This window comes from Plectropomus leopardus, chromosome 18 (assembly GCF_008729295.1).
Source record: "Plectropomus leopardus isolate mb chromosome 18, YSFRI_Pleo_2.0, whole genome shotgun sequence".
NCBI classification, from domain to species: Eukaryota; Metazoa; Chordata; class Actinopteri; order Perciformes; family Serranidae; genus Plectropomus; species Plectropomus leopardus.
The window spans coordinates 28,148,175-28,165,742 of NC_056480.1; the positions used below are offsets into that span (position 1 = coordinate 28,148,175).

The 17,568-nt window shown below is 40.9% G+C and overlaps 1 protein-coding gene across 1 annotated transcript in view; it reads left to right on the forward strand.

Moving 5' to 3' along the window:
* The window catches only part of adcy2b (adenylate cyclase 2b (brain)), an 87,707-nt gene that overhangs the window by 6,091 nt on the left and 64,048 nt on the right, over positions 1-17,568 (forward strand). The window contains exon 2 of the mRNA XM_042506433.1: positions 9,086-9,283. Within this exon, the coding sequence (XP_042362367.1) occupies positions 9,086-9,283 (198 nt within the window). The remainder of the gene's footprint in view (positions 1-9,085; positions 9,284-17,568) is intronic.

The window sequence follows — 17,568 nt, forward strand, 5'->3', positions numbered from 1 at the left end:
GGAGATATATGGCTGCTATTCCTTTTCACGTTGTCAAAACGTCAGATCCGTGCTGCCCATTGTCACGTCTTTTGGGCTTTACGTTTTATACAGACCTCGTTTTGGAGTGGTTACTACCTCCATTCCCGGTTCGACCACTCTGTAACCCTTTCCGCGAATGGACAATATATACAGAATGGCGAGGCGGCATAGTGGCGTAATATTAGTCTGTTGAACAGCCTGTGTAAATGTGGCTTTCGACCGTAGCAACCCATTGCAGACAGCCTGTCACTCAAAAAGCCAGCCCTTATATGCATGACTTTGAGCACTAATAAAATGTAAATAGGGGAGTTTAAAAAAAAAAAAAAATCACCCCCCATACAGTTGTTATGTATTTCGTTGTTGCATTTGAAGAATGTGTTCCATGTTGTTAAATGCAGGGTTGTGAGAACAGGATGTTGTTGTAATGATGGATTACCAGTCTATTATTGAGGGGCAGGAGGGTGAAGGAGGTGAAACAGATGCTGTGACGCCACTGAGGTGTGGTCAGAATTGCAACACCACAAAGCATTGATGCTCTACACGCAGATCCAAGACTTCTTACATAAATTGTCGAGTTTAATATGGAAAAAAACTGGACTTTTTGTTGGTTAATAGATTTTTTTGCGTACCTGATGGTTACCTCAGTTATGTGCCATTGACAAGCCAACCAACACTATTGACTATAACCATCAAGGCAATCCCTTGATGTGTTTTCGTTACCTTAGAATGAGCTGTTTATATGAACACAGGAAGCAGGTCCTAGTGTACAGAAATCACCATGTTGCACTGCCATGTTTGTAAAGTAGCCAAGAATGGACAAACCAAACACTGGCTCTAGACTGGGACATTTGTGTTTCACATTGGCGAGTGTAGTTAGCTTCCTCTGCAGGATGAAAATATTGAAAACGTTTTTTTTTTAAAAAAATGAAACTGGTTTATTCTGTGTTTTAACAGCGTTAAGTCACCCGATCAGTTTGTTTTGGAGAGGAAGAGACCCCTACATATAATTCAGTTAATGGTCAAAACCTCCCAAATGTCTGGAGCCGTTACTCACTGACATTCTGAGAATCCTCTCAGAGAGCTCCAAAGTTAGCCTAAAAATTCTAGCAAGGAGTCGTAGCTTGGGAGTGATTGTGGGAAATTCTCAGAACAACTCTGAGCAAGGAGGGAACAGAAACTTTTATCTTAGTGAGGAGGTGTGGCTTACCCCGTCGCTAGGTATGACACAAGCTTTTCAAACATTCGATTGGTTATCACAGACACACCTTTTTGTGAGCCTGCATGGTGTGGACACCCAGTGGAAATGACATGAACTGTATCACAAGAAGATACTGGTTTGTGCTGTTTGTGATATCACGCTGCTGCACTTAAACATTTTTTTCAGTTTCAAATATCTTTCTGTTGTGATCACTTTCATTTCTGGTGTTATATTGTTACTACGATGGAAAGGACATGTGAGTGAATTGAATGAGATCGATTACAAGAATTATACCTGCACCATCTAAGGCATTTCGTTAACTCACTGTCATCCAGCGTTTAGAGAGCGTTTCTCCTACCTCTTTCTGCCATTTTCTCCTCTGTTCGGGAGACGCTCTAAAAGTCTTCCTCCCTACACTTGACAGATTTTCACCTTAGGAGCTTTCTTAGGGCTAAGATGCTTTGTCAGTGACCTTTATCTTTGTCAGGACCAAGTCCTAACTTTGAGGGGAAATTCTTTGAAAACGTATTTTTAACTCTTTGTACGGGGAAACTTTGTGAATACGGCACCTGATCTTGGGTAGAGCAGATTGTCGTCTTATCAGTCAGCGGTTTGATCCCCGGCTCCTCCAGTCAACATGTTGAAGTATCCTTGGGCACGATACTGAACCCCAAATTGCTCCCGATGCTGTGCCATTGGGGTGTGAGTGCATATGAATGGTTACTAAGTAGTAGGTGGCACCATGTACGGTAGCCTCCACCACCAGTGTGTGAAAGGGTGAATGTGATATGTAGTATGAAAGCGCTTTGAGTGGTCAAAAAGGTTAGAAAAGCGCTATAGTACAGTCCATTTACCATCTGTTTGTGTTGGAGAGGAAGAGACCTCCGCACTGAAGGAAAATTGAAAAATGAAAACTGAAGGAATTCTAACCAGGAGATGTGCAGTTGGTTGTCATCTGCTATTCTTTCCACAATATGCCACTGAATCTCCCAAAATCTTACACATTGCTCCTTAAAACAGTGAGTAGCTTACTTGTTGTAAAATGCTGACCACAATACAGTTCTCTTGTGGTCATATTTAAAGATATAAAAGCAAACATTGTGCAAAATATTTTCAATCAGCAGCCTCAGTACAAAAGAATCTGTATCAGATGAATATCTTAAATATATATATATAGCAATAGGGTTCCACATATCTCTCTCTCTATATATATATGTGTGTGTGTGTGTGTGTGTGTAACCCTATTGCTAAGGCACTGCCAAAACTAAGGCAGGGGATAACTTCACCTGCCACATGAAAAGCTTCCACTTTAGTTTGGTGGATGATGCCAGCATTACTACACAGGAGGTATGTATGGAAAAAAGGCATAGTATGTAATGAAAGTGAGTAGTCAACTGACTGAATGTAAAAAAACTGAGACATATTTTTCAAATCACACTTATTTTTCTTATGACACCTCAGGCTGTTTATCATCTGTTTGGTGAATGTTTTCAGGGTGTTCTTGTACTTCTTTACAGTGCAAGACAGAGACAAACTTGGAGGTGTTGTTATTTATAGGGTATTATGCAATACTTTTATTGACACTGCCCACTTGAGGTCAAATCAAGCTGTATGTGGCACATGAACTAAATTGAGTTTGACACCTCTGCTCTCTACACTCTACATCTCATGCCCATGTGCTGTTTCTATCAATAATCACATGTAAATCAAATCCAAGTGCACAGAACCACACTTGCGCGCAGAATATCTCTGCTGCTGAGAGCAATATGGTAGCCTGAGAAGATAAAACCATGTTTTAAGCACGTGCAGAATCTGAACGACTGCTGTCTCCTGCTCTGACAGTAAGTGGGGGAACAGGCTGCAGTAGTATCCCTAAATATTTGGTCAGCTTACTGTCTTTTTTTGTGTCTGGGCAAGGACGGAGGGAACTGCCTGATAGCACATGTACAATAGTGTCTGCTGTCTATGGCAACATGACAGGGACATTGCTTGGTTTTGAGTGTGCGGATCTCATTTGCTCTGCTCGTGATTATTGATAGTGATATGCCTTCATACAAGACACAGGCGACAGGAGGCCATGCAACAGTTAGCCTTTGTCACCACCATTTCTTTGATGTCAGTTTGATGTGTCTGGGACTTTATCTGTCAAATAAAGCAGAAAAACCAAAAAGATCATCTTAAACAACAAATTGTACAAGTTGGTAGAAAACCCCACTAGAAGACATTATGCAACTGTTTATGCAGGCTAAATAATACTGTGATACTACTGTAATACTGTGATTTCACAATGCCACATGATTGTGGTTTCAAATGCAAGGATTTGCTTTGTATCATTTAATGCTGTTGGACCTTTAAGCCTTCAAACTAAGATGTTCCTGAATAACTCCTTGATACACACTCTACCATTTTTCATGGCATTTCCATGTATGTTATTTATGATTTGGCCGGTGGGGATCTTTGCTTGTATGGGTGTATTTCACACTGGTTTGATGATCTCAGTGCTGTGCCCTCTGGCATGGTTTATGAAATGACCATTTCTTCACTCAGCTCTGAAGTCCTTCTGGGGGGGTCAGTGATGACTGGATCGAAGTTCATACAGTGAAGTAACAAAACCTCTTCCCATCTTCAGAACAGAAATAATCACAAGACACAATTAACAAGTATTTTGTTCTGAAATATTACATTTTGAAACACAATTTCAGGGCTGATCTCAAAGATATATATTGGAAATAGTATTCGAGTTTTCATTCCATGACAATAGATCCTCTGTTAAAAGTGATCGGGACTTCAGATGAGCTAGCTATTGTGCTTCAAACTAGTTTGAATAATTTATTTCATAATCTTTTGGGTCAAATGCTGGCTGCTCTGCAACCATTGACCTGTTTTAGCAGAGTGTGTTAACGTCCTGCTGCACCACAAATGGAGCACTCAACTAAAAGTTTGTTGATTATTGATGATTTTCAAAAGCAAGCTGAGAGCCGATTGAAGAAATCTGCCACGAGTACTGCTTCATCATGCAGGATAAATATTGAACATGCAGAGAGCATACGCGATCATGATTTCAACACCAGCATCTGTGCCCCCTCTCCCCTTCTGTCTGTCTCATAATGTGTTTGGTGTGTTTGTGTCATTTCACTGCTGAATAATTAGATTACTGCATCTCTCTGTGTCTCTCCCGGCTGCTGCTATGCCTCCCTGTTCCCCCTTTTTCCTCCCAGTATAATAGCTGGATAAGCCAGACTGGGCTAAAAAAAGGAAATAATTGTTCTGGATGACAATGCAGTATATTATGGCAGGCAGGCCTCCCTGTGTGCCATGTTGAGGGAAATGGCTTTAAATGGTTTCAAAAGGGTTTTAACAGGATTAAATGGCCTACAATCAGAAATGTGCAAAGTGCAGATGCTTCTTTTTTCTGAATCACAAATAAGGGGAAGAGCAGCTAACAGAGGTTGCATGTTTGTGTGTGGGCATACAGTTTGTGCAAAATGTGTTTCAGGTCTATGTCACCAGCATCCACTCAGGTATCCCTCTGAGTTTGCTTTCTTGCTCACATCCTCATTGCCATTCAGTGTGCGCTACAGGCTGACTGTATAGCTGGCATGGCGTCAGCAGTCAGCTCCCATGGGATCCCTTTGCCAGTCCCTGACTCATGCTACCTCTGCTACATCGTGCTGCTCCACTAATACACAGCAAAATGCTCTCTTCCTGCTTTTGCTTTGGCAATATAGCCTGTGTTATTCTCAACAGTCAGCTCAAGCCAATAAACCGTCAAATCAGCCCCAAATTCAGGGCTGAATCTGTGACATCTTTCTGTTACGTAAAAGCTGCTCCAGTGAATTGCATGTTAGCGATGGAGCACATTCCTGTGCCCACATGGATGTTCGTTTTACTGTAAAATGGGTGACATCTAATCACACAGTGGCTCGCTAATTTAACATTTACAGCTGCTGGACCTGTCAGTGCAATCATGACTTTGGAATAACTTTAAATGCTTTGCGTGGGTGTCGGATAGGATCAGGTCTGTGAAAATATGTTCAGTGTGTGGAAGCTCTCAGTCCTCGCTTAGTGCAAATGATGGGGATTTTGCTGCTGTTCCATAATTTACACAGCCCGAAGAGGGCAAAAGGACTTAGAGAGTACTTTCATCTTCCCCTGACTGCATTTGTGTGTGCATATTTGTGTGTGAGGGGCTTTTTGCATACCAAAGTATTTTTCAGGAAAAAAACAGAAGAGGTACTTTGGCCTCAGAATGTACAATTATGATTAGGACACATCCTCAGGCAGAGGTTAAGGATAGGTCAACAGTATGAAAGAGATGGAGAAAATAAAGGGAACGGAAAGGCTCTGCAGTCTCCTCCCATTAACCCTTTGAAACCTGAGCAAATTAGTTTATTTCTATATTTCTTTCATGGAAAGCAATGAGCAATTTAAGAAGAAATTACTCAGAAATTAGCAAAAAGTACAAAACGCAACACTTAAACGCTTAGAAAAACAAACTTAAAATATAGAATTATAATAATTTTTAATATAGTTCTCTAAATCTTCCTGATATTTTGAAGAAATACTTCTCTAAATCTACTAATATATTGCAATAAGCTGTTAAATGCCTTTTTTTCACAACTTTATGAAATACAGCAATCCAATTTGCTCAGGGTTCAAAGCTTTAAATACTTGTTAAAGGCAGAGAATGCAGCAAAAGAAAAGTGATCTCAGTCCAGGTTTCAGTTTATCACATGACACGTACCTGAATCTGAGCAGATAACTGCACAAACTTTGGTTCATCGTTTCTCCATGCTGAGAACAATTCACTGACCCACAAACTATACAGCCTACCATGAAGGTTTGGTGAAAATATAAGTGTAGTGACTGTGAGAATGATAGAGGAAATACTTTTGAAACTGTAGTTACTTTTCTGATATGAAGTTATTTTTCTAAAAACAAACAAAAAAAATGTTGTTTTTGGAAATTTCAAGGAACTAGAATCAGTATCTTGTAAGATGTGCTCTCTTTTATTATTTACGTAATTTATTGCTCGTACCTGCCTATTTGCACTATTGTGTCTTGTTTATTGTACATTTTACATAATGGTGTATTGTTTTATGTGTTTTTATGAAGCTTTGCTGTTTTCAAGCAAAGCCAAAGACAAATTTCCACTGAGGCCGACAATAAAGTCTGTCTATCTATCTATCTATCTGAGGAGAAGCTGAGCTGCCTTGTGAGGAATACCCTCAGTCAGATTTGTCTCTTCTTTAACACAACCAACCTTTTAAGATTGACACTTTTTTTGTGAACATCCTCTTAAACTGCAAACACGACAGCGTGAGGGTGTGGAGGAGGCTGTAGAATTAGGAGTGGGGTGAGGGAGGGCTGGAGTCATAGAGAGATAGAGAGTGTGAGTGTGTGTTGACAGTGTCTAAATGCTGACTTTGACAGAGTGAGTCCAGAAGTGATGCTGTAGCACATTCTCTGGGCTCAGACTGTCTGACTACTGAACTGTCCGTTCATCTGTTTGTGAGTGTGTGTTATGTTATACCTTTGTCCTTATGAGGATTCAATGTCCTCAGTAGGACACAAAAGTAGGGAGAATTCTCCTGAAATTAGCACCTTTTTGTGTTATTTTGACCTTGTTTGAAGGTTTAAGGTTAAAGGAAAGTTTTGGGTTAACCTGATCTGTGTTAAGCATAGACTGTGTAAAAGTGATAGATGTAGCTACCATGATATCACACATTGGTTTATGGATTACTGCTTTGAAGCCTAAAGTTCAGCATTTTTGTCGCCACCATCTTGAAATTTTGGAGCCAGATTATGTATGACTTTAAGCCTTAAAATTAAATTTCAACAAGTGTTTTATATAAAAATGAACCCCCTGCACAGATATCATGAATGTTGTAATTAGCTATAGAGACTAAACCGTTTTTTTGTACCAGGTTTTTTCTCTGCTTTCAGGTTGGGCATTTTATCATGCGGCTCAATGGGGACTGACTGTTTTGGAGCCAGCATCAAGAAACCACTGAGATTGCTGCTGGTTGTAAATTACTGCAACTAGTCCTTTTCTTTTCTGTAAGAGAGAAAATGTAGGCTTTAGTTGGCACATGTAAATAAAATTTCAGAACAGCTCTTGCAGCCTGGGTGCGTTTCCGCCAGGCTAACACTGTAGCAAAGGTATCCTCATACAATGGTTTATATGACAGGCTACAAATTAGGGAAACAAGAATGATGTTACCTACTTGACGTTTAGTTATTTATCCTGGGGAAAGTTCTGCGTTTTGTGGCCCATCTACCACCTCAGTCTCCCCACTAACTGGAGAGCTTGAGACTGCTTCTCTCGTTACTTCTGTCAGCGCATTGGTCCCATGATTGCAGCCTCCCAAAATGCATGGTTTATGCACGAGTTACAGGCTCATCATTAAGTAGGACATGTAAGGATATGGGTGCGTTACTTTTAGTAGGTAGAGTGCATGAGATCGGCCTGCTGTAGCATACACTGTGATGAGTTCTAACATTATTCAGAGTGATTACAACCATCCACGTGGTTACAAATGTACTCACTGGTCCTCACTAGCATATTACAAATTGTATATCTTAAAGATGTCAGTTTTAGATAATTTAGCCTTTGATAGCCAAGCACCCATTCACCGCTAACTTAACCCGTAATTTTTAAGAAAAAAAAACAACACAAAATTATGTGAAACACAAGAGGTATCTCCTTTTAGTCTCGAGCTCCACTGATTCAGCGAGCTTACGGTTACATTTCAAAGCACTATTGGTTTACAGATGGTGAAGTCTGAATGTTTTATATTTTTACAGTTTGGGTTGTATTTTATCTCCTGTTGGCTTTGCTGACAGCCAGCCAGCTAGCTGTGTTTACATGTGGAAACATGCCCACTGCCCAGCCTTCACGTCCACTGGTAAGCTAATGTTAGCTGACTGCTCTGCACTGTGATGCGGCAACCTGGTGGAGACCATAGGCTGAGCACAGTGTTTCCTCAGCAATGCTGTTGGGTTCGGGATAGCGTAACGTATTCATGACGTAATTGTAATTGTAATCACTGAATGAGAGGCAACATTAACTAGGCTTTTCAAGGCCTGGATGGCAAACAGTGCAGTCAACTGAAGAGAAACAAAGTATAACCCAGAGACCAACATGTGTAACTGGTCAAAAATATTTAAAAAGTTGACATCATAGAGTGTAAATAAAGATGGACAACACGAGAGCTCCCCAAAGTGTAACTTTTCAATCTCGATCGGCCCCTGATGTCTGACTGCAGTACAGGTCATAGAGCCCGCCCTTCCATGTTAATGAATGGACATAGGCCAAACTAAAAAAGCACATGAAAAATATTTTTTTTCCCAGAGATGGTTTCAGTCACTGAAGGTAGTTCTCATCACCCTGATGTTTGTTCAAGTGTTTGTTTTTATAAGTTCGGTTTTAATGAGTTATTAAAGTATACAAAAAGGGTCTTTTCTGCCATCATTGACAGCTGTGACAGCCAAACCATGCCCTCACATTTAATGGAGCTGCTTGCGATTGGTCAGACGGGTGTTTTGGCAGGAACACCCCTACTGCAGATATTGCTACTGCACGGATGCGGGCTCTCAATGACATCACCCTGGCATGATGGCAATGCCCGTATTTTGTATATTTTAACCTCACTTCAGCATATCGGGGGTAAGTGGGGGTGTGTCGTCCATCTTTATATACAGTCTATGGTTGGCATCCATAAATATACTGTATGTGTGAGTGGCCTCTAAATATGCATACAGGGACGTGCAAATCAGTGTGTTTCCAGATTGTGAGTGTGTTCAAATCCACTAAACTAACCAAACCTGCACTGTATAAACTAATAATTCTCTCTCTCTTTGCAGAATACAGAGGACCACTTGACGTTCTTGATCACGGTTCCCGCTGCCCTCTTCTTCTTCCTGTCCATCTTCATCCTTGTCTGCATTGAGTCAGTCTTCAAGCGGATGCTCCGCCTCTTCTCTCTCCTTATATGGGCTTGTCTGGTCACCATGGGTTACCTGTTCATGTTCTCAGGAGGGATTCTCAGCCCCTGGGACCAGGTAGATAAAGCTCTGTGTTTTTTTGTGTGCGTGTATCTGGATGTGTGTGTAGTAGAACATGCGGATGCATCTGTGGGCATAAGTAGTTTTAGTTGTACCTGCCGTGGTGTATAACATGGTTTCTGGCTCACGTATGTGGGTGTGCAACCAGTTTGACAGACTGTTTGCTGAGCTCCACCTCTCTTAGTTTCTGCATAAAGCAAAATTTCTGTTCTTGCATGGCACTTTGTGCAGTTTATGATGATGATGGTGGCAGATAAACCTCTCCAAATGTTCAGTCAACTCTGAAGCAGTGGGCTCTTGATTTCAGACAAAGGCAGAATAGAGCAGGCTCCTCATTTCTAGCTGGTGACCGTTGATTTTGCTGGCTGATATGACAACTGTTGCTTGTTAATTTTATCGGTTGTAGCTACCCAGCTAACTAAGTAAAAGTTAACTTTTTGAGTTGGTGGTAAACACTCTTTGCAGCTGACTGTTTTTCCCATCAAACTCTTTTTGACATGAGGACTTTGTAAAAGGATCTTAAACATTCACATGGCTGAGGCTGCATGAAGCTGATGATTTTGATGATCCATGTAGAAGACATGGTTATAAATAAACAGCACTGTACACTGTGCTTGCTAGCACTAAGACTGTGATAATAATAAGGAGAAGATCAGGAGCGGCTCCCACACAGTAGGGTAATCCTACACAATCAATGTGCTGTCTTGAACAGGCTTTTTTTATGGAACATAAAATAAAACAAAACAATGTAGCATGAAATGCTCCTAGCATTGGAAGTAATGCTGCATTAAGTTAACTAGTAGTAAGATAGTAGTTGATAGTAAGATGGACATGCTAATATTTGCATCTTACATTAGAGCAGGCATACATTATATTTTAGCTCTTGTACTTTTGCTTTTGGAGAAAGAAAAACTAGGTCGAAACTATGTATGTATGGAGTATCACTTTTAGTGTAGCCCCATAAACATGATTTCAGCATGTGGGGTCATCCAAAGCTTGATAGGCCTGCCATACCTGGTTATGCTAAGTTATGATTGGATAATCATATGGTGGTAGGGGTAAAGCAAATGGTCAGTAATTATTAGCAAAACAGTTTTGACCTGCAGAGCATATATCTTCCATAAAGCCCTGCTCCTTGAAGTGTATGACTCAGAGTGATCCTTTAGACAGATAAGCCTTGTTTCCACCATGCAGTCCAGTTCAGCTCAGTTCTGAACACGTTAGAATGGTTATTTTTGCGTAGTCACTGTAAAAAGTTGTGGATGGTGCCAATAGAACCATTCACTACTATCCCCATTTTTCATCACCCCTATGTTGGGGTACCTGGCACACTGATCCGGTACTAAAAGGTGGAGCTAGAAGCACTGCAGTCCGTTGACTGGTCAATAAAAAATGGTCACTACTCAGGGCTGAGTCGTGGCTGGTTTTGAAGCTTATGTTGCCACTGTAAATACCTTGGTAAGATTTTTTTCGTACAAAAGAAATTTATAACTATAAAATGACAGATATGAAAGAATTCAGCCTCTAGCAGCAGCTGTAGAATGAGAAAAAAAATAATTTGAATGGGTGTGGTGACTGCTGACAGCTAGATGCAACTTTTAAGGTGGTTTCAGAGTGCACAAAACCCCTGCTCCTGCCTGACAAGGAGTCAGTGCACAAACCAGCTATTTTTAAAATCCCTTCAAGAGAGACGCTCACTCCTGCCTGTTCTTTTGTTCTAAAAATGTCAGCGTGCAATCCTTTTCTGTGGATGATAAACGAGGTGGAGATGTTCCTCTGTATCACAGATGAAGTGGAAACACAGCAAAACTTGGAGTGACAACAACCCCGCCTACATTTAACTCAACTCCAGGCCCTGCTTTGGAGCTTCCCAGCTCCTTCAGGATTATCTTTGGTCTCTCTGTAGTCTCTCTGATTAATGCCCGTCTTCACTGGTCCTTTGGTGGGCAGCCCTCTCTTGGCAGGTTTGCTGTGGTGCCCTTTTTTTCCCATTGTGTAATGATGGATTATATGATGCTCAGTGGGATGTTCAAAGTGTCAGATATTTTTTATAACTCAAACTTGAGCTGTTCTTCTTCTTGACCTGTTTTGAGAGCTCCTTGGACTCTATGTTGCCTCGTGCTTAGTGGTGCTGCGGACTCTCAGGCCTTTTAGAACAGATGTGTATATACTGAGATTTTTACATTGCAAACAGCTGTACTGTATTAACTGATTATACAACTTTTGAATCTTACTGGTAGGATTCAGAGCAAATGGAGAAAATACATTTGATTTGATAACATTAGATTTGATTTGATTTGATTTGATTTGATTTGATTTGATTTGATTTGATTTGGCTTTCTTGTCAGAAAAAAATCTGAAATTTGCTTTGTTCCACAACATTTACGGTTTAACATAGATATAAAATAACGTTTAACCAACTAGCAAAACCATACAACAAACTCTGCAAAAAAAGTGGATGCAGCACAACATATTTATCATTTCCTGTTCCATTTAATGTTTAACCTAGCCACACTGAGGCTACTTAGAGGCCATACTTTTATTAACAGCTTGGCAAACTGAAGAACAAAAGATTTCTTCAACCTTTTCAATCGAGCCTGTGGGATTCCAAAGCTTTTGTGTGATGGCAAAAGGGGATATTCTTTAAATAACATGTGAGAGGGTTTGCAATATTACCAGTCAGCCACAACATTGCACGCAAATGGAGCGAATACATTTGCGTGCAGCACTTTTCAATGTTTTATTTTTCAGAATTTTTTAAAACAAGTTCTTTTTTCATTACACTTTGACTGCTTTGTGGAGTTCTGTAACAAAAAACCCAAAACATTTAAATAACAGGTTGTAATGCAACAAATTAGGCAAAACACCAAGAGGGGGTAATACTTTTGCAAGGTACTGGGACAAACCGTCCAAATTACTGTATCTGCAAAGAAAATGCACACACATCACAGCTGTACTAACTTTAAGGCATTCTCCAGCTACTTACTACATAGTACAGTTCCATAAAGTTGGGGGACTCACAGACAGATTAAACAGAAAGTAAATCAGCAAAGACATTCTGACTCTAGGGTCAAATTCTAAAAATACAGGAGCCTCCGAAACACAAGCATTAACATGTTTTCAATAGATTCCCCCTGCTTGGTGAAAGCATTATAGAAGCAAACAATACTTGAATACATGACTAACAATAATCTAACCTAAAAAATAAAAGTCTGACTTTTGACACATCACATGCCCATTTGTTCACGTGTTCTTCTGATTGCATACATGTGCCAGGAGTTTCTTTTACACGCATGATTGTGTGTGTGTGTGTGTGTGTGTGTGTGTGTGTGTGTGTGTGTGTGTGTGTGTGACTGTGTGTGTGTGTGTGCAGTTGAGGGTGCAAAATTAACTCCACATGTGACAAGTGTTAATGAGTCCTGATGAGAGCTGGAGGTGAGCAGATCAGCAGACAGACACATTAGTTTTCAGTGCCAGACTCCTCTCTCTCTTTCTCTCTGTCTCAGGAATCCTATTTTCTCAATCTAGCACCCTGTCCCCGCCTATTCATCAAATCCCATTTTTCTCTCCCCAGCCTCTGCACCTGCCTCCTCCTCTGCTGTTAAGACCCCCACCCCCACCCCCCCATCCTCCATCCACCTCACCATGTCCAAATTTCCTCTCTCCCCTCTTTGTTCCCCTGCACTCCTTCCCTCCCTTTTTTGAGGTGGAGTTATTTTTATCATCAGCCACCTGTGAGAGCATAATCATTCTGCAATATTAATCACTCTGTTCTGCTCCCATGACTCTCCCACTTACACCCCTATTTATCTATGTATCTATCTATCTATCTATCTATCTATCTATCTATCTATCTATCCATCTATCTATCTATCTATCTATCTAATCTGCTTCTCTGTGTCCTCAAGTGGCAGCCTCGGGGGCAGCAAAATGAAGCCAGTGCCAAAGGCCAAAGTGCCAAACTTGGACTCCTTGAGCCCCATGTTAGAGTAAAAAGGCCAGATTCATAGCAGAAATGAACATGTTTACAGCCTGGTACAAAAAACAGTTTTGGTCTCTGCAGATGAATCTAGAAATCGTTTAAAAAAAAAAGTTACAAAGAAAGTAAAGGTAAAAGTAGAAAATTGTGTACTTTTCAGCACAGCTTGCATTCAAATGCTCGCAAAAAGGAGGGAGATGCCACTGCTGCAATGGTGATCTGTTAACTTCCACTCCTTTACCGGATTCATGTATAACTAATTCTAATTTGATTAAAACTCTATAACCCACCTGTTTTTATTAAAGGGATACTTTTACTAATTTTGTATCATAATGTGGGTAGTATGTGTAAATGAATTGTGGTAAATTCCACTTCATCTAACCAGTGCCTAGAAATTCTGACAGTTGATTCAAAACATGTCATCCAGTCTTGCTGGCTCCCGGGGCTGTTGCAGGAACTACAGGCTCTACTTTTGCATTTTTGTATTGCCCGCCACCCATGCCATCACCACTGACACAAAAAGCATAGAAGTGGACCCAAGAGACTTACCAGCCTCTCTTTCTCTCTCACTGTAAAACTCAGACCAAACTCTTATCAAACAGTAAACTCAGCAGAGCTGATCAAATATAAATCAAGATACAGTAACTGCACTGCCTATTTCTTACCTAAAATACTTTCAGAAACATATTTTAAAGCAAGAGTTTGTGAACCGGAAATGGGCACCATACTGCTTCTTACACAGTGAAAATGAAGGCTGAAAAAAACAGATTAAAAAAAAAAAAAAAAAAGCAGCACTGATCAAATATTAACCAAGATTTTGTGACTGAGTTGCACATTTCTCACATTAAATGTTGTCAGAAACATATATAGGTAAGATAAGGTAGATTTATTGGAAATTTCATTGTTCCCTGGTCCTGCAACATCTTTGAGCTGAAAGTTGAGTTGATTACAATCAGAAGCGACTATGAAGATTCCATCCGGTTGTCTGACAATGTTGCCGCTGATGGCATCGTTCAGTTCCTGCAGTGCATTTTTTGAACATGCATTAGAGTCCTTTTGGCTCCCAGCAATGTCTGCCCATCCATCAGACCATCCATCTTGAGGGTTCCTTCCATCTGCAACAGCTTGATCCAGGATGTTAAGGGTTAATCATGACTCTGTGAAAACGTTACTACCATTAATAGTAATATATTAATTATTATGATATTAGCTTACTGTTTCACTGGAATACAGATTATTGTTTGTCCGCAGCTGGCCATAATTATGTTATACACATGAGTTTGCATTACCTCACCAATGAGTGGGAGCGTTTATTGGTTCGGTGCAGAGCATTTTGGTAGTTGTAGATTTTCTGCTTCTTAAGCAAAAGCAAATACCACACCTTTTTCTATGGTCATGTAACTCCAGTTTCAAAGTATTTGCATCTTTCTACTACATAGACAGACCGCTTTATTAAAACACCATTTGTTCAACTGTGAAATACCTCTTTAAGGCTTACATCACGTATAACTGGGGCTGTGGTGACTTTGGCTGTCTTTGAGGCTTCAGTATGAGTCAGGTCCATGGATGTATAAAGATACCTGGATGTGGGGTTGGAGGCAGGGCTCCGTCCAATCCCATGAAAGCTGTTGAGTTGCAGATAAAAGAAGCTCAGTTTGAGTGGTATGAAATTACCAAGATCTTCCTCATCATTTGGCCCATAGAGGAAGCACACAAGGTACTTAGGGCAGCCGAGTAGCTAACTTCCACTCTAGGTCTCCACTGACATGAAAGGGGGTAAAATAAAATGATAAAATGCTTTGGATTTTCTAGACCTTTAGAATGTTATCAGACCAATGGAGCAAATCTCAGTAGGTAAATGAGTCATTTTGTGGGGGTTGTGATGCTCAAAAAAGTGTATCCGCTGATTCACAAATGCCTCTTTTACAATAAAAGTCCATGGAAAAAAGTTTTTTGGGCCCCATGGCATCATGTGACGGACCTAAAAGTTGTAAATACACATTTAGCAACTATGTCAAATTGGCTTAAAAGCCTGGCAATGTTACTGGGGTTGGGTCAGGTCTCCGTAGCCCCACCCTCTCTGCTAAATGTGGTCACCTCTGGCTCCAAAAAAATCCATAATGGCAACCACCAAACTCGAGGCATCAAAATGTGAGTTCATAAACCAATGGGTGATGCTGTGGTGGCTACGTCCATCTTGTTACACAGCCTACAGTCTGTCTGTCTGTACCCTCTGTTCTGCTGTCACTTTTAGTTCATGAGAAGAAAGAGAGAAGGAAAGGAGAAAAAGGAACTTGTTTGAGAGCAAAAATCCAATGAAAAAAAAACAGCTGGATTTGCAGCCCGCTCTCAGTGGGTCGGATTGATTGTGATTACTGAGAGAACAGCATGTCTGGTGAAGCACACAGAGCTAATAACAGTGAAGGCCTGAAAAAAAATAGAGAGAAGAGGGGAGACAGAGACAGAGAGAAGCTGGCGCTCTGCTCGGTCATTCACTTTCAACCTCTCCACCCCAAACATGCTCGGTTGTGCACCCTCCTCCTGCACGCATACAAAATATCTTGTGCACGTACAGCACAATCCGCGTGTGCCACCATCTAGCTGCATTACCCGGTTAGTCTGGATTTTATTCAATTTCTGAAGGCCACGGCTCCTTCCAGAAGGCAGACTGAACGTGGCCGTCACACCTGAGACCCTAGGATCAGGACACAGTCACACTGACCTGTGTGTGTGTGTGTGTGTGTGTGTGTGTATGTGTTGGCACATACTTGTAAAGACTGGGGTGTTAACACCCAAAAGAGCTTTTTATGCTCATAAATGCTGAAGTGCACAAAGAGCAAACATTTTGGATGTGGGTATTCAAGCATGCTTATCTGTGTGTGTACGGAGGCATGTGAGCATGCACCGCTTTTGTCTGGAACACAGAGGAGAGTTGTGTGCTCTGAACAAGACAGAGCAAAAAAAGTAATGGAAGAAGCTGAAGTGAGATGATGGCCACAGTTCTCATCTAAAGGTGTTGGAGAGAGTATTAGGATTCTGGCCGGAGTGTGTCTGGCTGCCTGTGTGGCAGACAGAAGCAGGTGACGCACCTGAAATTGGACTGCCATTCTTCCATTCCCACAGCAGCCCAAACATACCGGATGTCACACACTCCAACTGCCCTGTAGTTGGCAGTTCAAGGTTAGGAGTTGAAGGTTAAGGCGAAATATACAGGACCTTTAAAACACCGCATATGCTCAGACGTCAGCATCCTTCCCCACATGGTTCCTCTAGCAACAGAAAGCCTACACAAAACTCCTCTGTCTCTGCTCTCTGTGTTCAGGTGTCCTTTTAGAGGGAACTCGGTCAACCCAATAATCACTCAGTACATGATGTTAGAAAAAGTCAAATTATTGTGTTAGTCTGAAACTGGACTTTTAAAAGACATGTAAACATGTTGTCTGACTGATATCAGACTAAATTGAATTTCTTGAGGTTGGACTAACATACCCAGGTGATTCGAGTGGAAGTGGAGCTACTCTGTCATGTTAACACTTTAGTGGGACTTTAACTGGACTCCTCCCTCTGTGGTTAGGGATAGGGACTGTTCGTTACTTATGAGGGGGGAAGAGGTGCTGCAAAATGGGTAAAGTGTCCATTATATTTGTATTGTCTGCTCTTTACATTCTACAACAGCTGTTTGAGGCAGCGTTAGAGCAGCAGCCCCGCTGTTCGGTGGAGTCTCAGTGGAGTCTGGTGTTCTTGATATAACGGCTTCAAATCCCTGTCCGTAAAGGCTCTTTTACAGCAAGGTAAAGCGGTGAAATATTTTAAATATAGATTAGGCTACACTTAAGCTGATACTGATTTTTTTAGGTAGCCTATAACCAGTCAAAGAAGGCAGAGTTTACTCAGCGCTGTTTGATTATATGTATGTCATGCTGCCTTTTTCTACCACAAAGTTGTTGTACATAAAGAATTCGATTGTGATATGGTCTATACCATAGACTGTATAAATAATATAGGTCTATAGCAACTACCTGAAAGGGGGCATATCTCCATCTGCTGTGGAGGGGTCGGACAGACTTCTGTCAATAAATTGATTCTCCCCTGCTGTTTGTGTACTGGGACAAGGACAGTAGTCCAATTTAATGGCTTATTAAGGCGACTGTAGCTCGACTAAACTGTGCATATAAACGTACTGGCTCATATCCAGTGTTCTAGTCATGTTTTTGATGAAACACAGTGGTAATAATTTTCTTGTAGCACTTCAGAGTAACCTGTCACTGCAAATAACGTTTATGATTCTGATTTCATAAACACA